This window comes from Seriola dumerili, unplaced genomic scaffold (assembly GCF_002260705.1).
Source record: "Seriola dumerili isolate Sdu_G_001 unplaced genomic scaffold, Sdu_1.0 BDQW01002273.1, whole genome shotgun sequence".
Lineage (NCBI taxonomy): Eukaryota > Metazoa > Chordata > Actinopteri > Carangiformes > Carangidae > Seriola > Seriola dumerili.
In genome coordinates this window covers 3100-25128 of record NW_019176528.1, presented here as the reverse complement: position 1 = coordinate 25128, position 22029 = coordinate 3100, and the positions used below count along the sequence as shown (strand labels likewise).

The 22029-nt window shown below is 40.4% G+C and overlaps 2 protein-coding genes across 2 annotated transcripts in view; both read left to right on the top strand.

The window, feature by feature from the left end:
- LOC111239306 (tankyrase-1-like) overlaps nucleotides 1–9120 on the top strand; it is a 37307-nt gene extending 28187 nt beyond the window's left edge. The window contains exons 13-17 of the mRNA XM_022769152.1: nucleotides 3650–3869; nucleotides 6380–6489; nucleotides 7726–7914; nucleotides 8322–8377; nucleotides 9096–9120. Of these exons, the coding sequence (XP_022624873.1) occupies nucleotides 3650–3869; nucleotides 6380–6489; nucleotides 7726–7914; nucleotides 8322–8377; nucleotides 9096–9120 (600 nt within the window). The remainder of the gene's footprint in view (nucleotides 1–3649; nucleotides 3870–6379; nucleotides 6490–7725; nucleotides 7915–8321; nucleotides 8378–9095) is intronic.
- On the top strand, nucleotides 9110–20998 carry LOC111239304 (tankyrase-1-like). The gene is made up of 10 exons (XM_022769151.1): nucleotides 9110–9176; nucleotides 9621–9807; nucleotides 9979–10058; nucleotides 12072–12192; nucleotides 12616–12713; nucleotides 13758–13832; nucleotides 14024–14129; nucleotides 15498–15684; nucleotides 16739–16895; nucleotides 17168–20998. Exons 1-10 carry the CDS (start codon nucleotides 9129–9131, stop codon nucleotides 17252–17254), a joined length of 1146 nt encoding a protein of 381 aa, XP_022624872.1. The 5' UTR covers nucleotides 9110–9128; the 3' UTR covers nucleotides 17255–20998.
- The last annotated feature ends 1031 nt before the right edge of the window (nucleotides 20999–22029 follow it).

Genomic DNA, 22029 nt, shown 5'->3' with positions numbered 1-22029 from the left:
CAATCAGAAGAGAGTAACCAGTCAAAGGTATGACTTGTCGTGCTCTCTGCGAGTTTTCAGCACAGTCTGGGATAAACTCCGACCAATCAGATTACAGGGCCGAAAATATCTGTTGTGTAATACCTGTTCGTCACATCTCTTTGAGTCTAAATGAGTCCTGTGAAATGTTGCAGTTTCACAGCTGAATGTGTTTTTGTTTTTCCAATCATAAACACCTCCAGACAAGGTTACATCACCACTGTGTTGTTGCCATATGGGGCTGCATAAATTAATATTAGATCGACACTGCTGAATTCACACAGGACACAAACACAGAAACGCACACAGCAAGCCAAACAAACATAACTACATAATAATGAAACTTTAAATACTTACAAAATCAAAATATAATAAAAGATGAGATAAAAAAAACACTGCAAAAAGTGGTTTGCGCCAGGAAACAGAGAGGGGTAAAGGTTATGGCTCGCTGTCAGTTAAATTTTGCAATAAACAGAGCTGAGTGAACTGTCATGCGAGTGTAGAGCAGCATATGAAACAATGAAGAAAACAGCAGTGAGGTAGTGCAACCAGAGAACTTACTGTGAGACTGACAAGGTCAGACTGGCAAGGTAGTGAAAAAACAGCACTGCACGCAACAGTTCACAGCAGTTATCACTTTGATACTAACTGTAATAGCGCAGAGCCGGCGATAAACAAAGTAAACAGTGATGATGCAGTGTGTGTGTGTGTGTGTGTGTGTGTGTGTGTGTGTGTGTGTGTGTGTGTGTGTGTGTGTGGTGGTGGGTGTTGGATGGTGTGTTGTTGTCATGTGTTATGTGTATGTATGGTGCAGTGGAGTGGCTTGGATGACAGGGAGTGGGCAGCAGGGGGGTGGGCAGTGTTGAGGAAGGTGACAGCTCTGGGGAAAAGGCTGTTTCTCTGTCTGACTGGGTTCTGTATCACTCTACAGAGAGCTGGGGAACAAACATGCACTGGCTGGTGTGGCATGAGTGATTTCCCAGAGGCAGCGAGTGCTGTAAATAATGTTGTAATGCTGGAAGTACCAGTGATTTAGTGCTGAATAAACTGACAACTCTGATAACAGTTAATTGTTCCAGTCATTTATTGTGCATAAAATGCCAAACATTTGCTGGTTCCCGCATCGCATATGTGAGAATGTCCTGCTTCTCTCTGTTTTGTTGCTGTTAATTAAATATCTGGGGGGTTTGGTGCTATTGGTCAGACAAAATAAGCAATTAAAGAATGTCATTTCCGGCTAAGGGAAATTGGAATGGACTATTTTATTACATCTTTTTGGACAAAACAACTAGTTCATGGAAAAACAATTGAGCCCTGTGGTTCTCTGCTGTTACTAGTTGTAGAGGAGAAGGAGTGGACTGTCTCTCTGTGGTCTGCCTGTTTTTAAAAGTCCAAAAATCCATGTACACACCAGTGCTGTGTGAAGCCCAGAATATGGAGACTGTCTTGCTAAGAATATGAGGTCAAATCTATTATTCAACACTCTATTACACAGTATGTGAGAAAGGCAGGTGAAATGCTGCATTCCATGGACCTGACCTCCCCATAGGCAAACTGATATTGATTCAAAGCCAAGGAAAGAGGGTGGATTCTTGAAACGCTTTGTGACCGTAAGGGGGTGAGTGCCACATCACAACAGTTGTCCAGAGTATTGATAGTTGACAGTTTTTGGCAGTGGATGTGAGTTACACATGAAGGAAACACCGGAATGAACGAGTGGAGCAACAGAGGGTTTGGGATCACTGAATGGTTTGACGAATGTAAATATCTCGTGAATGATCATCTGTAGGAGGTTTTGGACCACTGTCATGGGGGAAAATCATTTGGAAGAATCATCCCTGCAGTAGAGTTCTCCCTTTCATTTGTCACCCATCTGTAGTTCCTAACACCTTTGTTTGTGTACATCCGACATAAGGCTAGAACAACTTAGTGGGTGTTTATAATAAGAGAGGTTACGTAGGTTCCATATGCAACAAACGTGTGTGAGCCGTGTGTGGCCGTGTGCAGATAAATCCCAGTCAGTGCTCTCAGAAACAGTCCTTGAGTTCAGTGAAACAGTGGCTCCCTGAGGCCACACTCACTGATCTGACGGTTGGTTCGGCTCTTGCAATAAGAGGACTGGAGGCAGAGGTTAGAAACACAGACAGATGATCAATTGTCCAGGGTGGATTTTTTTTTTTTTTTTACTCTGCTTGTTTGAAAAATGTCGTACTGGCAGATTTCGGTTGGATTTTAGGCTTGTGTTTGCGATTCTTCTGTAACACACGGCAGCGCCTTCATTTCACCCTTTAACACATAAGTACACAGGCACACACAAGTAACAGAGTGTTCCCACACTTTGGTGTTAATCTGCCATGGCCTCTGGAAGTAACTGTTCCCTCTTTTTGAATAATCTACTCCAGAGTTCAGCAGTAGGTTTTCCTTTGTCTCCTCTGTTTGTTATCAACTTCCCATTGTCCCTTTTTTGTGTTGGGTTTGTCCTCAGAATAAAACTCTGCTGCTTTTTCTCGCAGTACTCTGATATTCTGTAAGGATGTAGTGAGAAATACAAAATGCATATTAGCATGTTCTTTGTCAGGGAAGAAGTGCGAGAACATAATGACTTTCTCCTCAATTAAAGAAGAATCTGCCTCATTAGCACTTGCCATGAAATGTGTGAACTCAGAATGACTTACGATGTTGGCTGGAGGTCTGGGGAGTGATCGTGTCATCGTCTTGCAAGAAACCGACTGTCAGTCAAGCAGCATCTTCTTGTTCGGAGTTTCTCTGAGGGGCTTTTTTTTTTTTCTTTTTTTTTCTTCCTCCGTCATGGTGTCACTGTTCAGGATGAATACCCAGCTCCTCTTATCCTTGACTACTACAAATCTTTCAGGAACTGAATATAGGCTGAATTCAATGAAGGAGTAACAAAACTGACATTTATTTATATGTAAATGTCCCCAATTATTTCTATTCTAATTTTCCTGGATAGTGAATAAATTACAGCGAGAATGTGATTACAACAGCGGCAAGGGGATAACAGATACGGAGAAGTAGGACAGAAAAATGTAACACAGATAGGTTAGAAAAAATTTTTAAAAAACTATCCATACTGCCATAAGAGACGGACATTTCCAGGCCAGCAGTGGATACCCAGGGGAGTGGTCCCACAACATCCAATTTTAATGAGCGGATTTCAAAACTTACAATGAAATGACAAGTTAAACCGTAACCTAGGAGACCATTGAGTGATGAAAATGTCTACTTGCCACTCTCCAGTCTCCTGAGTGTGTGGTGTTTTCTACTTCACTGGATGTCCTGTCCTCACCTCTCTACTTCCCTTCGTCTCTCCCTCTCTTCTTCTCTCTGGTGAATTACCTTCATCCTGTTCTCACTCGTCACTTGAAACTCCGCCAACGGGGTTGGAACGATGAGGGATTTCGAGGACTGATATTTTTTAGATTTATGTTAATCACAGCTAATGTTTTGCTCTGACAGTCAGTGTCCTCAAATCGTTGTCTTTTGGCTCGGCATTTCACTAAAAAGAACTTTTAAGATGGATAAACCTTAGATGTTAGCGTGCACATCTGCTTGTCTCTCCGTCGGTCCGTCCTTTACACCAACCTCCTCCATGCTTGCGTCCTCTCTGCAGCACGGAGCGGACCCCACCAAGAAGAACCGAGACGGGAACACGCCTCTGGACCTGGTGAAGGATGGCGACACCGATATCCAGGACCTGCTGAGAGGAGATGCTGCACTGCTGGACGCTGCTAAGAAAGGCTGCCTGGCCAGGGTGCAGAAGTTATGCAGCCCCGACAACATCAACTGTCGGGATACGCAGGGACGCAACTCCACCCCGCTGCACCTGGCAGGTAAATATGCATGGAGAAACACAAAACACAAAGCTGCGCACACCAACACACAGTCACAGCTCATCTTAATAAATGCAAGCCCTGAATATGTAAAGCTCACTTTGCAGACACATTAAAGCCAGAGGTTTTTACTTGCTGTTTGGCTGAAGTTTGTAGGATTTAAGTGACTTTGCACATGGTATATTTGCTGGTGCCAATCACTCCGGCTCCAGTATCTCACTAAAAGCCAACCTCTTGGGATTTTAGCTCAGAGCGGTGCCAAGAGCGAGGCAATTAACACCAGACAGCTAGTAAAGTCTTGAGGGCAAAAACACTGTTCGTAGACAGGCAGGTTGGGGCGACAGCAATTTATCAATAATTTTTGATGACACCATTTTTCATAATCACATGCAGAAGGATTAGCACTCAGATCACTTATCTGATCACTTGGGTGGCTGGGCTGATACAACACTTTCAGTTCACAGGTGCACCACCGCACTCCAGTTTTGATATCATTGTGGAATATGAACTTCTTCATGTCACCACCAGGCCAGGTTATGATTAATTGTTGACATAGTAACAGTGCCATAGAGTCGCGCTTTTTGATTTACAGTAAAAACAACAAAGTGAATCAGAGAAGATAATGAGGTAACAAGGCAGAAGAATAGTAACAAAATAAAAAAACATTTTTTGTGGTTTTTGTCAAGTATGTTTTATTGAGTGAAAAAATTTGCATGATATAGGACAGGAAAACGCAGTCTACATCTTCATTCAGAGAATACAACAAATAATGTCCAACATAAACACTAACAAAAGAAAATACACTCTTAATAAACCCTCCCTCCCTCCCTCCCCTCAGCTCAGGACATTGTATATTATGGTGAAGGTTGCGATGGAACACAAGGTGAAAAATAATAATGGACAAGGAATATATGTTTTTAAAAAGGGAGTCAATTAAAATAAAAAATAAAAACACACAATAGAGCTCAACAGCTGAAGGGGCCCAGAGTGAAAGGCCCTTGGTAATATAGCACGTACTGGGAACAGGACCCCCTGGGAGACCCTTACCTGAGCATCTCGGTGTTTGTTGTGCCTCATAGGGGATCAACCAGTTGAAAATATAACTGGGGTCTCACATTGCAGTGCCATAAAAGTTTATCAGCACCATCTAAAAATCAATTCTTAAAAGCATAGGGAGGCTGTGAAGGAAGGCAAGCACAAGGGTGATAAGTGCTGTGCATCCGTCCCACTCTCAATGCACTGACCTTTATTTTGAATGATAGATGACTCAGTTGTGACTGGACTGTAATGCTGAAAGATGTTTGGTGGAGTGGTGTAAAATTCATGTAAATAATCACATATATCCGCCTCTTTGCTGAGATTTAGATGAGAACATTTATCATCTATAACTATGTCATAATTTACCAAATTAAAAGACTGTATTGTCACAATTATTATATTATGATCACACTACATTACCACTAAAATCACCTTGGATCTCTCAAAAACTTCATGCAGTTTTTAAATCCTGATAGCATAGAAAATATGTCATCAAAGTACACACACACAGACACACAGACACACACACACACACACACACACACACACACACACACACACACACACACGAGCTCATGTATTTATTCCATATCTGTAATCAGGATAACATCAGCCTCAGAGATAACAAGAGACACATCATTCTGCTGTAGCAGCTCACAGCACACACAAATCCATATTGAGATTCACAAATACTGTGCTGATACAATTGCGGATAAAAAATACACAAAACACGAAGGGGAACAAATACGAAAATGGAAAGTGTGGCAGCGTTTATACGTGTTCACATTAACATAATTCAACCACTTAGACCTTCAAATCATACAGAAAGAATTTTATATTTACATATAACTAGCTTTTGTTGTAATTTCTGTCAAGATTTTTGATGACATAAATAATGTGAAGATTACATTTGTGCACCACAGAAAGATTCTGTGACAACTTGTTACTTTTTTTGTATTTTTACCTGTTTTCCTGCAGCATCTTCTCCATCCTTTTCTGATGGGAAAAACTGATTTGCCTTCATCCACTTGTGTGCGTTTTTAGACTCTGTATTTATAGATAATTTCTTGAGCAGACTGGGCTTTTGTATGATAATTGTGTACAGTATATCTCAATTAAAAAATGTTTTGAAGACTGGCACTTTTAAAGTTATGAAATTGCTGGAAAACACTTTGACACTTTGAAGGTCTGTGTGATATATATATATATTCATAGATCTGACCACTTAGACACACACCCACACACCCTCTGCCTGGATGTACTTGCTTGTAAAAGGAAAAGATGATAATATGCTGTCACGCTGCAGCTGACATGTCTCTTGTTTCTTTCTCTTTCGTCCCTTCTCTTTCATTACTGGACTACATTTTTGTTTCTCCTCTTTTCCTCTATGTATCGGACTCTCTCTCTCCTCCATTCTTTCTTTCTGTCCTGCTGTGTTTTCCATACAACCCAACCCCCACCCCTCTCTCCAGCTGGCTATAACAATTTGGAGGTAGCAGAGTATCTGTTGGAACATGGAGCCGATGTGAATGCGCAGGACAAAGGAGGGCTTATACCTTTACACAATGCTGCTTCATACGGGGTAAGACGTACACACACACACACACACACACACACAAACACACACACACACTGCAGACTTGAGTTCAGTTCAGAGGTGTTCTTGCAACTCCTAAAAAGTATGAACTCAGTATCTCTTTAACTTAATGTAACATTGATATAATTAGTCATTAATTGGCTTAATTCTCAATTCATCATTAATCAGTTAATGCCCTGCTTCCAGCTTTTCAGTGAGCATTTGTTGCTTTTCTCTGAATTATAAATGAATGAATGAGTGAATACCTTTTGGTAAGATACAACTGACTATTTGACTACCTTTCAGTTGTTTTATCTTATTGTTGTTCGTGCTAAAGTGAATATCATGAAGGTCATTAGTTGTAAAGGCATTCTTAATAAATTCTTATTTGAGCCTTTAAGTCCATATCACATGTGGTATGTATTTTGTAGCTTAGATCCATTTTATTTTGTAGCTTAGATCCACATATTCACGATGGGATTTCAAAAACTGCGACGCTATGCAGCTTTTTGCTTTTCACAGCCCACTAAACGGCTGCAGATATCTGATAAGGGACTGTAAGGACCTTTTTTTATTTCTACTCTATTTCCCCTGTGAAATGATCACTGTTATCAATACTATTTCACATCTCTGAAGCAGTGCATGCATGGGATTCTTCCTTCATCTGGAGTCCCTCGTTGTGGTAGAGTCACGCTACTTATAGCTAGACAGCATTCTGCTACTGTCAGAGTCAAACACATGTTTGAATGAAAACTTGAAGTGCTCTGTATTTTGGGGACACACAAACATATTGTGACACACACACACACACACACACAGTAGCATCTCCCACTGTTACCCAGGAACAAGCTACATTGTGTTTGATGCTAAGACGGGAGCTGGAGACAATGAGAGAAAAGGAGAGGAAAGAGAGGAAAGAAAGGAAGGACCGGCGGGAAAAGTTAATAATTCACAATTTCTGTTCCAGAGAATCTAACATATTAAATTTTTTCTGATCACGATTTTTACAGCACCAATTCACCACCCTTCACACATTTGCTCTCGTTAAATGCTTTTATAACTGTTGTCTTTTTTCCGTCCTCTCACTACTTTCTCTTCTGTCTGCTCTCGTTTTCTTCAACTCTTATCTGTCTTCTGCTTTTCTCTCCCATCTCTCCTCTTTCTCCCTCTCCTCTCTGTGTGGGTCATCACCACCTCCACACTCTTCCTCTTGTTCATGGCTACCTCCTCTCCTGTGCCCAGCACGTGGACATAGCCGCCCTGCTGATCAAGTACAACACATGCGTCAACGCCACAGACAAGTGGGCGTTTACCCCCCTTCACGAAGCGGCCCAGAAGGGGCGGACTCAGCTCTGCGCCCTGCTACTGGCCCATGGAGCCGATCCAACTATGAAGAACCAGGAGGGACAGACGCCGCTGGACTTGGCAACGGTATGCAAGGCTTTCTCAGAAATCATTCACAGTATTGGGCCTCATTCACATGGGATATCATTCGCTTCTTGTCAAGTATGTTTTATTGAATGAAAAAAAGATTTCATGATGTAGGACAGGAAAACACAGTCTACAAAGAAAATATACTCTTAATAAACCCTCCCTCCCTTCCTTCTGCTCAGTACATTTGTATATGACAGTAAAGGTTGCAATGGAAAATAAGAAGAAGAGGTGAGAAATAATGATGGACAAGGAATATCCACCATGGGTTGTTTTTTAGGTAACAGACGAGGGGCCGCCAGGTCCTGTTAAAATGTGACACTCCGCTCCAAAACGTCAGAATCAATTTTTTCTGGCCGTAATCTAACCATTGGAAAGAAGCTGCCTTTGTGCTCTTCTCAATACAGATGTGGAATCTGAAGCTCCCAGCACGATTAACACAGGATCAGGTTCAATGTGGATCGTAAGAACGTTAGAGATCTTGTCCGGAATCTTCTTTAACCTGGGACAGAGAGCGAGGCTATGGAGGAGATTTGCCTCTGTCATGTTGCTTTTGTCACACTGTGAGGGTATATCTGGAAACATCTTAATGGAGCTTTGATTTTAAATAGTGGAGTCTTTGGATAACATGAAACTGAATGAGACAGTGCCTCGAGTTTATAGAGCAAGCATTAACCTCTTCAAGGCTCTCTTCCCTGATGCAGATGTAAAAGTTCTCAAAGCAGGAACCTGTACCCGCCACTCATTTAGGATGAGATTTCTTCCTCACGTTGGCTGTTATTTACGCTGTCCTGCTTGGCCTGAGGAGCCACTGAATGGTTAACTTCTAAACCAGCAAAAAGCAAGCCTCTTGCATCCTGGTTTGATTACTTAGAAATGGCAACACATATGAGGCGATGCTTTGTTTCTACTGAGAGCATGGTAGTATTTAAAATGGAAAAAAAGAGCGAAGACAGAAGACAGAAGTACTTCTGTAACCCATTCATTTGCTTTTGTCTAAATAAGCTATTATCAAACGTGGCAGCTGACTTTCTGCGTGATCTACTGTAAAAATCTACTAGTCACTTCAGACGCTGACTTTATGTGTGGAATAATACTGTATGAAAAAGTACAAGCAAATAGTGAGTTGGTAGTTTTAGGTGGAATCTCTGAATTTCTGTCTGTCTCTTTGTCTGTTGCAGGCTGATGATATCAGAGCACTGCTGATTGACGCCATGCCACCAGATGCCCTGCCAAGCTGTTTAAAACCACAGGCCACTGTGGTAAGTAATCCTCACTCTTTAATACAAGTACTGCAGTGACAGAGCGTGTTCAGCTGAAACATGTCCTGTGGTGGACATATTCTGTGATTGCAGCTAGAAAAAAACCAACAATACATTTAGTGTGAGAGTATTCAGTGAACTGAAACTGAAAGCATTTGACGTTTCTGCTGAAGTGTAAGAGATGAAAGCAACTGAAGTACCAGCTGACTTGAATCCTCAAAGTGCAAAAGATGCGGCAGTTGAACCTCTGATATTTGGACAGTTAGAAATAAAAGTTGAAATGTCGGCTAAACTGTAAAACAGTGAAGAGCAGATGAAATCATCAGTTGAAGGTGTTGAGATAGTTGAAGTGTGCACACTGTAAAAAAGCAAAGTAAAAAGTAGTTAACAATAAAATTTGACTTATTGGCTCTTTAAACAAAATCTTCTCTCTCCCACCTTCAGGTGAGTGCGACTGTGGTTGGTGCAGGTGCAGCAGGGGGCGTGGTCATCTCTCCCTCTCCATCCCCCTCCTGCCTGTCTGCAGCCAGCAGCATAGACAACCTGACCACACCCCTCAGTGACATCACAGTGGGCGGGGCCACTGGAACCGCTGACGGAGCATCCGGGTCCGACAGAAAGGAAGGGGAAAGTATGTTTACACACACACACACACACACACACACACACTGAGTCCTAAATCAGGAGCTGATTCTTTTGAAATGAGGAAAGTCCTACTAAGATGTCACGGATGTTGTGAATGTGAACATGTGTAACAGCTGGGCATCCTCTGATAACTGCTGGCATTACTGTGTCTCTGCAGCTCTCCTTGACATGACTATCAACCAGTTCTTAAAGAGCCTGGGGCTCGAACACCTCCGAGACATCTTCCAGCGGGAACAGGTACACACAAACACACACCTTTTCATGTGTCTGGGAATGGTGTTGGTAGAGAGAGAGACACAAATCTTCAAAAGAGCTTCAAATTGCAACTAAATTAAATACATTTTTGATTTTTTTTTTTTCAAAATGTAACTATCCAACTAATAATTCTTTAACCTGAAGTTACCTCTTAACACAGCCTTGTTTTAAACTCATTTGTTTTATCACTTTCCCTCCCCTTGTTTTTGCTCCATTTTGCAATTGTTAATTTTAAAAAAGCAGAACAAAAAGGAAAGATATACTGGATTAGTTAGAGTGCGATGCACTGTAGACAGAGAAAGGTCAGAGAGAGAACAAAGAGGAAAATTTAAGACAAACAGAGAAAGGCTTAAGGAGAAAGATGGAGAAAATAGAAAGAGAGTCACTGAGACAGATGGGGTGACAGAAAGAGGAGAAAACAGACAGAGAGAGAGACAGAAATAGAAATAGAAACTGAAAGGTGACAGCTGGCAAAAGGCTAAGCTTAGAAGGCTGTGTGTGTGTGTGCATGTGTTATATTATTATTGGTGTCCCTAAAGGGGATCAAGCCTTCATTAATATTCAGATGAAGAGATGGGGGTGAGAGTAAGCTGGGTGTTAACAGAAAAGTTCTTTAATTTCAGAATAACATTAACAAGGACTCCATTTAATATATTTGATGATCACAAAACCTGAATTTTACTTATTATGTGTCTACAACCAAAGTAAAAATTTAAATTGGAATCACAATACTGTGTTAAAACTAAATACAAGAAACACTTAATTTTTTAACTGTAGTAATTAATAACTTCTATCAACTTCCTGCTGTGTGAATCTAAGAGGCAACCTCTGGAGCTGAAAAATGAAGCCAACATGGAAGTACCAAAAACTGCAGTTCTTGGAATGGCCGCTTGAGTCTGGCTCCAAAAGCGAGTCAATCCCCAAAGACTCCCATGTCAAAATGGCCAACTTTACAGCAGAAATCAACAAGTTTACAGCCTGGTACAATAAAAACTGTTTTGGTCTCTACGGCTAATTTCCTCCTTCATGACAACTGTACAGGGGGTGAATTTTAATATAACTCACCCGTTAAGACTTAAAGTTATACATAATTGGGGTTTTGAAATTACTCAGTCATGAGGCTAAACTCTTGCAGGAATCACAAGAAGTTATTTAGATGGATGTGATGGACTATTTACAGAGGCAGATTGCTCTGATGCAACTTTTTACGGCTTTTTAAAAATTTAACTGAGGTGTCAGCTTGAAGTGTCAGCCGGGCTGATCTGTGACTTTTATTAGGTGTTTGAGGGGATTGCATCACATTGGCTGTGACACAAACTGTTAGAGAGACAAAACAGGCTTCTGCAGATGTGAAAAGACGAACTTCTCATCTCTTGGCTGCTGCGATTTACGAAATACACCGGAGTTTTTGATATGAACTTTTGGTGTCAGAGAAAATTTAAGTTGCTGCTGTTTTCCCAGCAGAGTTATTTATGCTGCAATGATTTACACCTGTAACAGTAATCACAGCAGCACAGAGGGAAGTAGGTAAAGGTTACCGTTTGAAAAGTGGAGTAATCTCAGCCTCCAGCATGAATCTCATCTTTGTTCTCCCTGAACAAACTCACCATCATCAATTTACATATCAATAGCTTGATTATTGTCATCTATTCCATTGACCTTTTCTTCAGGCTGTTTCTGTCTTTCTCTCATGAATATTTGTTTGACTCTGTTGTCTCTGCAGTACTGCTTAGATCACTGAACTCATTATTGATTATTGTCAATTTTGACGACCAGTTACAGCGAGACCTGCTGTTGTTTCCGTTGAAGTTTGTGCAGTTCTACAGTTAAATACAGTACAACAACATTTGATTTAGTTAACAGATGTATGGATAGAGTCGTTGTTGCACAATAGAATTATAATGGGTTAGTTTATTAGCAATTTACATTCTTTTGGCAGCAGACAGAAACATACACGAGATTGACATGGCTTGTTTGTCGCTGTTTTTGCGGCAGATTTCGCTGGATGTGTTGGCAGACATGGGTCACGAGGAGCTGAAAGAGATCGGCATCAACGCTTATGGTCACAGACACAAACTCATCAAGGGCATCGAGAGGCTGCTGGGAGGTCAGCAAGGTCAGGATGCGCAGACACACTCACACATAACACAGTACACAATGAAAACTACAACTAGTTAACAGAATGTCAGCACATTAGTGTTGAGATTTACCTTTGGAGCTTTAATTAGCTTTTACAAGCTGAGAACTTGGAAGTTAAGACAGACCTTATAATCCGATTTATTGTGTTGTAACGAAATGAATATGTAATATTAATGTGATATTGAGTAAATCTGTTTTGTAACAATTTAACATCCAAAATGTTATTTTACATATATACGTCAAACCCTTTGGTTATATGTGTGAATATGCGTGTAGGCCATAAACTTAAAATGTTAACATGATTCGAAATTCGAGTACATGATCTGTGGACGAGATACCTGAAAGCTCAGTGGCGTCATTTATTCTTCGCTTGATTCACTTTTGAAATGTGCGTTTGTAGGTGCAAACCCATACCTGACGTTCCACTGCTCCAGCCAGGGCACCGTGCTGATCGACCTTGCACCGGATGACAAGGAATTCCAGTCTGTGGAGGAGGAGGTATGCAAACACTTTTACACACACATGCAACTTAATTTACACAAAAACAGATGTATATAGAGACACCCAATTAGATGATAGAATTTTAAGTTAGGTCATAATTTTAAATTTGTATATGTCCATCATTAGTAGTTTCAGACATCTGGCTAAAGGACACACCACACAGTGTCTCTACGGCACAGCAACCCTCTGTACAAAGCAGCTCCATATTAGTGTAACTGCTCGGCTGACTGTGTTGCTCTCGTAAATGAAAGCAGTAACTCAAGGAGACAGCAGATATCATCGTGAATGAGTCTGAAATTAATGGGGACCGTCACATGTTAACAGAAATTTAACAGGTAATTTAAACTGTAATTTTTTACTTAAGATGTTGAAAAACGATTGACGTGAGCTCTCTCTGGACTGTGCCGGTAATTTCAGAAAATGTTGGTGAACTGCTTTTGCATATGCAACACCAGAATTTTATTTTATAGACATCAATAATTTCAGTCATTAGGAAGATAAGTCATTTTGTGAAGGACGGTAATCACTGCATCCGTGTCAGACCAAAGTTTGTTCAAATGGCTCCATCATGTTGTAAATCCAAATGTAAGCAGTTCTTTCTTTATCACTGCTGATGCCGCACTTTTGCAGCTGCATTGTTCTAAATTTCCCACAGGCATCGTCGAGGTATCTGCTCTGATTGAATGAGTTGCTGCTTCACTTTATCACTGACAAAATGGCTCTCGTGATCCATATTTTTTGTGCACCAGTCAGTAACAGCTGAAGCACCAGATAATTAATCTTTACAGAATTGAGAAAAGAAATTCAAAAACTAGTTTGGATTTTTTTCATTGAGGTGGCGACTGGATATTACTTGTAGGGTTTTCACTGAGATGTGAGTCATCATTAACTCTGCTAATGCAGGCCAGAGAGCTGTTGAATCGCCTTCTGATCAACATACATGGGAACTGCCTTGCATTAGGGTTTTTATCCCACACATTTACCCTTTTAATTAAAAAAAAATGAAAATAAATGTCCTCTGACTCTTGATTTCCTCCTCAGCTACAGAGCACTATCAGAGAACACCGCGATGGAGGCAACGCAGGCGGAGTCTTCAGCCGGTACAACATCATTAAGGTATGGACTCAAAACACAGGCACAGGGACCAGTTTTCTCTCTTTATGACCACAAAAAAGGACTTGGATCTAATTAACTTGTAAAGGGTTTGCCAGTTTTAAATACGGTGTCTTATCTGAATAAATGTAATTCTTAATCCACAGCAGAACTGACACATATTTTTCCTTCTTCATTCCTCCCTCTAACTGCAGATTCAGAAGGTGGTGAATAAGAAGCTTCGGGAGAGATATGCACACAGACAAAAGGAAATTGCAGACGAGAACCACAACCACCACAACGAGCGCATGCTGTTTCATGGTAAATAAAGGGCAGCATGGTGGGGGTTCCTCATCATGTACAGTTCACATTTAATGCTACTACCATTTAGGCTTTATTGATAATTTTTCATAGTGGAACATTTTTGTATTTTGTCACTTCTTTTTTTCTTTACAAGAATTCAAGTCTGTGTATTTGTAAAAGCTGTTGAACTGCTGTGGTATATGTGGGACAAACAGTATAGACCCCCCTCAGAGAACATAAAGACAGCTGTGGTACAGCTTCGGTTTATTATGGAGCTGTGGACACATTTACGTGATTTACGGGTCAGTAAAGAAAGAAAGAACACTTCTCTGCAGAGCCTCGTGCGTCAAGGATGTCTCTTAGCGTTGTGCAACAGACAATATGCCACAAAGAAACTCCGGCCTTCTGAGACTGAATTCTGATAGTCCACCTGACTTATCCAACTATCTAAAGTTCATTCTCAGCTCACTCTGCCACAAGAGTGAATGTGCGTCGTGCGCTCGCCTATGTAGCCGCATATTATTCCCTTGATAATGCTCTGTAAAATAACAGTAAAATACTGCGCCACTCACTTCAGACCAGAGCACAAGTGTATTTGCTATTTAAACAATGTGGGCGCTGGATGAGAAATTGTAAAAATACAGCAAAATCCAAGTTGGAGATGCACGTCACAAGACAAACTAGTTTGTCCGACCTAGTGACAGTTTTCCTCTTCAGTAAGTCTTGATCACATCTCCCCTGCAGCTTGAGTCACTTCCTCTTAGTTGACACAAGTAAAACACAGATTCAACCATTAGTATGCTCTGAAATGAACTCTGCTTTGTACTGCAATGTTTTCCTTCTTGCGGCCTGACCTCAAGCTTGAACGAATCGCATTAATCTTCCATGTCCCTTTTCAACCACAAGGCTCATTCAGGACAAAACCCTCAGGACTGCAGCCGAGTGCTGTTTCTTTACTTTAAACACTGTAGATTAGAAAATCTCAGGAAGTTTGTCAGGTTTCCGTGATGCCTCAAACTGTATCTGGCACCAATGATCATACTAGGTATGCTAAATCTTTTGGATCATGGGTCTCCCAGGATAACACTTAGTCAAACAGTATCTACCTCAGCTGTACTCTTTATTCTTGTGTTTCATTTGTGCTTCACAGTCTGGAGAACTGAGCTGTTTGGAACGTTTTCTAAAAGGGGAGGTTTAGCAATTGCAGGTGATGGTGAATGCAGACATCACGTCATTGGAGACACTATGCTTTTATGCTAATTTTCTCAACAGGACAGTCAGAAAGTGAAATTTCTTTAGAAGCCAGAACAAAAACAGATTCAGAGCTCTGCAGGCAGACTCTTTGGAAATTTTCCCTTCTCACTTTTTAAAAATTGCTCCCGTCAGGTTCCCCCTTCATCAATGCCATCATCCATAAGGGCTTTGACGAGCGTCACGCCTACATTGGCGGCATGTTTGGCGCCGGCATCTATTTTGCTGAGAACTCCTCCAAAAGCAATCAGTATGTGTATGGGATTGGTGGAGGCACGGGATGTCCCACGCACAAAGACCGCTCCTGCTACGTGTGCCACAGGTGAGATTTTTTATTCGTTTAGGTAAAATGTATTTTCTCTGCCAGTGTGGCCAGTTTTTTCCAAACAACTTTCACTTTTCTGTGCAGAGGGGAAGAACTACTGGTCACTACCTGTGTCCCAATTTAATACTAAGTCTAACACACCTTTTCCACAGCAGATATTTTTGACTTGTCATAGCAGGAAAAGCAAAGGTGAAACTTTTTTTTTTTTTTTACACAATGGCTCAGTTCTATCAAGGTCCCCAGTAAGCCATGACAATGATCCAGCATGCAAAGGACCAGGACCATGGAACCAGCTCTCTTAAATGGAATGCAATCTTTACTTACTTGGCAGAGGGATTCCAAAGTCACTGTTTCATCGACATCCATCATTCTCCTGTTCATACAAAACAGTAAAGCACATAGATTATTATGTAGTATGTATTGAATTGGGGAACAAGTGGAGAGAACAGGAATTTGATAATTATCATCTGTAATTAGTAAGTAACAGAGTGAAGCACAATGAAGCATATAAAAATATGACATATTACTAGTTACTACTAGTTAGTTAGGATTTTATGAATAATAAATATGAACTAGAATGGCACTCAGTAGAGCGCATTCCTCCACTAACAATCCAACACATTCTGTCAGGTCCAGATTATCTGGATCAGCACCAAATTGTACAAAGTTATAGATTTCAACACCATAAATACGTCTGATTTTTTTTTTTTTACATCATCATTTCCTGAGAAATTGACAAAAGTGTTGAAAAATGTCCTATCTCGGAGGAAAGTCATAAAAATTCCTGGCTCTACCTCTTTAACCGGATCAGCACCAAAGTTGAATGTGTTCTTCCCTGGCCTGTGCCCCATCCCTCCAACCAGGTTTGGTGCAAATCGGTATTTCTGCATAATCCTGCTCGCCAACAAACCAACAGACACATGTGAAAATATAATCTCTTTGGCAGCGGTAATAAAACAAATATATTTATGCACGTGATGTCTGGTATTGTCCATTTTTGTGACCTTACCATTAACAGTTTCAATTTGCGTGTGTGTCCTTGTGTTTACAGGCAGATGCTGTTCTGCAGAGTGACGCTGGGTAAGTCGTTTCTTCAGTTCAGTGCGATGAAAATGGCCCACGCCCCCCCTGGACACCACTCTGTTATAGGTCGACCCAGTGTCAACGGCCTAGCGTATGCAGAGTACGTCATCTACAGAGGAGAGCAGGTCAGTGTATATATATATATATATATATACACACACACACAATTTTTGCTGACCAGTATTGTCCGTTCATGCCTGTAAAACACCTCTGTTGTATGAAATAAGTTGTGTTACAACCTATTAATTCTTGGATTGTTTTTTTCAATATGTCTGGGCAACAGTCTTTAAAATAATTGGTCTTAAACCATTAATCAATCATCAAAATTCTTCATTTTCTATTGTTCTATTAATCAAGTTGTGGTTTCAACACTAGAAATAACTCTTTTGTTTTCCAGGCTTACCCAGAGTACTTAATCACCTACCAGATCGTGAAGCCAGAGAGTCTGGCCACGCCTGCTGCCCCAGCCGAGCAGAAGTCCTAAAATGCATTCACAGCTGGATCTGGAGAAGGCCAGACTACAGTGGACTAGACCCACACTCTAAGAGGACTAGGACTGAACTAGGAGGCGTTTCAATCCTCAGACCCAAAATTAGAGTCTCCAGAGCTGACCTTGAGGTGGGAGAGTTTGGAGTGTCGACTAGGCAGGAGGCAGACGATCCTCGGGAGCAGACATGGACATGTCTAAAAAGAAGAAGAAAAAGAGGATGAGGAGGCAGTGTCTTTGAGTTTTGGGGTATGATACATGCACAGTCCAAAGCAGCAGACAGCAAAAATCCATCAGGCTCTGTAATTAATTGGATCTAATTTTGCAGGGAGAAAATACAAATTGTTTGATCAATGGATCTGGAAGGATACCACTAAGCCAATTTTTTAATTTGCAGGCCTGTGGCTTGATCCTAAAAACAATTAAGAGAGCAATTAGAACAGGATGCAGTCCAAAGCAAGACAAACATCATTGATTTTGCACCTTTGCACCGCTCGTATATTCCACCCCGAGTTTTAATGTGTTGTTTTGATATTGTGTCCTCTTTTGCCTTTGTGCATTATCCACAGCAACAAAACAACACCCTGAGGCCACCTCCAGAAACGGCAATTGTCATGCTGAGGGAACAGAAATCGCAGCACATTTTACATTACAGCTTGTCACATTTTCACCAATGGGGACACAGTTCTCCGTCTTGGCTCACATCCTTCCTGCTGTAAACAAAGACGAAACGATGAAATGTGCGTGAGCACGGAGAAGTAAAAGAGATTAACTGTGGACAAATACCCAGAAGTCAATAAGCTGAAAACAAACAGGAGACCACAATCCACTGCTGCTACCAGTGCTGGCTGCACACTTTCCATTACAAGTCATACCAGAACCAATCCAGTTCATATCCATAGTGAAGAGAAATGTGGACATTACTTATATAGTTTTAGAGGTTTTGGGGTTAAGGTTAACTTGGCCTGAAAATCCAAATTTTGGCAGCACTGAGTTGGGCCAAGCGAGCAGCAACCACAATAGCTGAGTGTGATAGGCTGAGACACCTGTCAATCAAGCCTAAACACATCATTCTCTGAGCCTTAATTTCTTCTAAATGAAACAGAATTTTTAATTTACTAACAGCACACATGAAAAGAAGTAAAATGTGTTACCACCACTGAGAATTTGAAGGTTTTTCAGATGAGGGTTAGTATTGACATGGTGATTGCAGCTCAGATTAGACCAGTCCAAACTCTGTTACCAGAACCAGGAGGATGGACCACATGGGACCAGATTGTGACACTGTTATATGTACATGCATAAACATACACACAATGAATGCAAATGTGTGTCCAACCCAGATCTCTTATATTAAAAGGACCCAAAAAGAAAACAACAACACTGACTCCTTCATCCTTCTCAGGACGGAGTGCTTGGTTATAGTTATTGCAAGAAATGATTTGGGGGACAAAGGTTGGCTTTTTCATCCTGATCTTGTCTAGTGCAGCTTGACATTCACACCTCTCTGCTGCTGCATCTGTGTGTCGCTCATGCGCACTAACACCTGAAGCATCTTTTCATCTTGTGTTTTAATGTCTCTCAACACATTTTCCCTGTGTTGTTTACATGAACCTGCTGCCTTCTGGCCCCTTTCCTCTCTACCTGTAACTGTGGATGCCCCCTAGTGGTGCAACAGAGGAAATGCTGGCTTGTAGTATTGAGTTGAAGAGTACATATAGTATATAACAGGAAGGCATTTATGTAGGGGTTCATTTCTACACATTTCTATTTATTTGTATTTTTTCTCAGACATATTCAATTTTCTTTTTCTTTGTATTTCCACCTTTTTTTTGGAGTTGTTTTTTATTCTCCCGAGTTTACACTCCTCAAACATTAAGAAAATGTGAAGTGAGCCTTGTCACTGTATCTTAGCGAGCCATTCAGAGGTCTGGTTACAGGCTGTAAAGGCATATTTACATAACCAGAAATCTGCAGGTTGACTGAAGTTGAGGATAATGGATCTGTTGTATATAAAGATGAGCTATCACATATCTGTTTGGAATAAACATGTATCGTGACGCACTTCCATCTACAACAGACAACCGCAAGATCAGCACACTCCTCACACTACGTACTGTAAGCTTGAACTGATTTTTTTTTTTTTTTAACTACACTGACCATGTTTTTCTGTTGATAGTTTATTATTTATGACTATTGTTTTTAAATGATGACACTGTACACTACACGGGCCCATGCATGAGTTTAGTTTCTTTCATGTTGATCATGTCAAATCAAGTCAATCGAGTGCTGAGGGTCTTGGGAATTTCCTTGAAACTACATGGAATAGGAAGGAAAATGGCCTTAAACATTGCCTTGAAATAATTTTGAAACTAGAGTTTACCGAAATAACGCAGTAGCAAAAGAGAGAGAGGGTTTATATCTGCTTGTCAAATGATTTTTTGACATCAGCTCGGGAAGATCTGTTTTAGTTTGGACTGACAAAGCTGCTCTGCCATTTGATTTTTTTTTGTTTATCCTGACTTGTTAGCATTACAGTATCTGCCACTCAAGCTCATATTTCAGCTGATTTGCACTTTGAAGGGAAGATGAAGATCTGAGTCAAGTCCAAACAAACATTAAATCCTTGTTCGAGTGTGAAGTGAGCTTAAAATCTTTGTTTCCATGAAGGCTGGCTGATGTATAGCTGCCCCTCAAACAAATAAACTAAACCTTTTAGTAAGACTATTTTCACGCTGTGACGTTTTCATGTCAGCATTTTTTTCCCCTGAAATTTGCAGCCCATCTGATAGCAATGAATGATAACATAAATTATTTGTGCAGCTTCACATTTCAACAAATTATAGTGATTCATTGTCTGAGAAATTAAAAGAAAATTAATTGAAACTGAAAAATTAAATGAATAAGTAGACAGAATAACAACTGATGATTAAAGCCGAATTGAGAAGAACTAATAAGCTTGAAATTATATTGTAATGCCAACAAGTTTTCAAAGGGAAAATTAAAGAGTTGCAGCACTGGCACAAAACACAGTATATACCACCCCTATGTAAAGTATGTTTTCCTGGCATTTCACAAAATGCTCAGATCTCTTTTTTGTCAAGTCAGTTTTGTCAGAGACCAACTAGAATTTAACATTTTCCTGTTTTAACACCTTTTGTGTCATCTGATCAGTCTCTGTATTAGGACAGAGGTTTCAGATGAAGTGGCAGCATCACTATCAGCACTGACAGAGCAGGTGGGGTTTATGTGGTTGACCTCAATAAGGTCAGCAACACTGTGTGATTTAATAGCAGAGAGCCTTTGTTTTAAACCAGACTGTAAATAAACTAACTCCAGATGGGCCTTTTAATGGGTCTTTTATGGATGATTTTGAGTTTATTTTTCTTGTTTTCCCCCTTTGAAAGACTTTTCAAAGACTTTTTTTATGTGATAACTATTTGAATTGTGTTTTAGCTGGTCTCGCTCTACTTATCTGTATCAAGAGCCAGTCGGTCATCTTTTTGTAAATAGTTTAAAGAGTGTGTGCGTGCGCAGATGTGTGTTCAATCAATCCATGTTTCACCTTGTGACCTGCCTTCTACCAAAAGCCACAAGTTTTCATTAACACATTTTCTCATCAGTTACGTTTTACATCCTGTTGTACAGACAGTTGTACAGAGCTGCTGACTAGCTAACTTGGAACAGAGAAACTCCTCACTCTTGTACAGAAGAAAATCCTTAATAAAAGAAGTTAACAAAGATTGTGTTTGTTTTTCTTTAGCTGTAAGTCTTAGTTCTGGTTATTGGCACCATGTGGTTACTAAACAGGATGTAATTCTTAATTAACCTTGCTTCTGTGTTCATTACTTTTGTTAATTTACCTCCACTGAAGCAGGCAAGTCAATTTTGTCAATCCACAATTTTCAGGTTAAGTAGCTATTCTTACACAAAGCCTATGAATATGGATTTGTAGGCTGGAGTTTAGTATTACTGCCCTCTGCCCGCATTGCAGAAATATTAGAAACATCTGCCAGTTTAACACAATGCAACTGCACCATAAACAACAGCCTCCAGAATGATCATAAAGTTGAATCAACACCTCAAAAACAGTTTCAACCAAAACTGAATATTACAACCTTCAAGAAGGGAGCATTTATTGCAGGGTTTTTGTCTGATATTCCACTCCACTGTTTTACTGTCAAACTACCGCCAGTTTTGATAATTGTACTTGACTGACCAACTTTATCAACAAACATAAGTAATTCTAGGTTTTAGTGTTGACTGTAATCCAGATATCTCCTAATGTCAGCAGGACCAAGAGGTTTCATCTCAACATAAAAAAAAAAACTAGGGAAATTTATTTTCTTGTCTGAGATTAGGTAGGCAGTTAACTGTCTTAAATCTTCAATGCACTATGTTTCCTGTAGCGATCAATTGATTTCCTGTTTGTGCTTAGAGATAAATGACCATGAGGGAAAAATCATTTGGCAGTTGAGCCAATTTAAGAACAGCAAAGCACTGCAATTCATCAACCCAAACACTCATCTGGCAAATTAAGAGGGTGAGAAAAAGCAGAATCATCAATGTCGCCACAGGTCAGGAGAGCTCATCAAAGTTTTTTGTAATCCATTTAACTATCACCGGTTCAGGCATGATGAAAAAGTAGGGATCAGCCTAGAGCCAGTTGTTCGGCCAGAGGAGCCACTTAATTTTGCCCTGACGACACAAATTTTAGCAGTGATGGTGAGGAAAGCTTACATAAATGAATGAATGTCATAGTATACTATGTC

Bases quoted from the DNA above. Each gene is read 5' to 3' on its own strand.
- LOC111239304 (XM_022769151.1), top strand. From the start codon at position 9,129: ATGCCACCAGATGCCCTGCCAAGCTGTTTAAAACCACAGGCCACTGTG. The intron at 14,130-15,497 runs GTAAATAAAGGG...TGCTCCCGTCAG, and splicing joins CGAGCGCATGCTGTTTCATG to GTTCCCCCTTCATCAATGCC. The intron at 16,896-17,167 runs GTCAGTGTATAT...TTTGTTTTCCAG, and splicing joins TCATCTACAGAGGAGAGCAG to GCTTACCCAGAGTACTTAAT.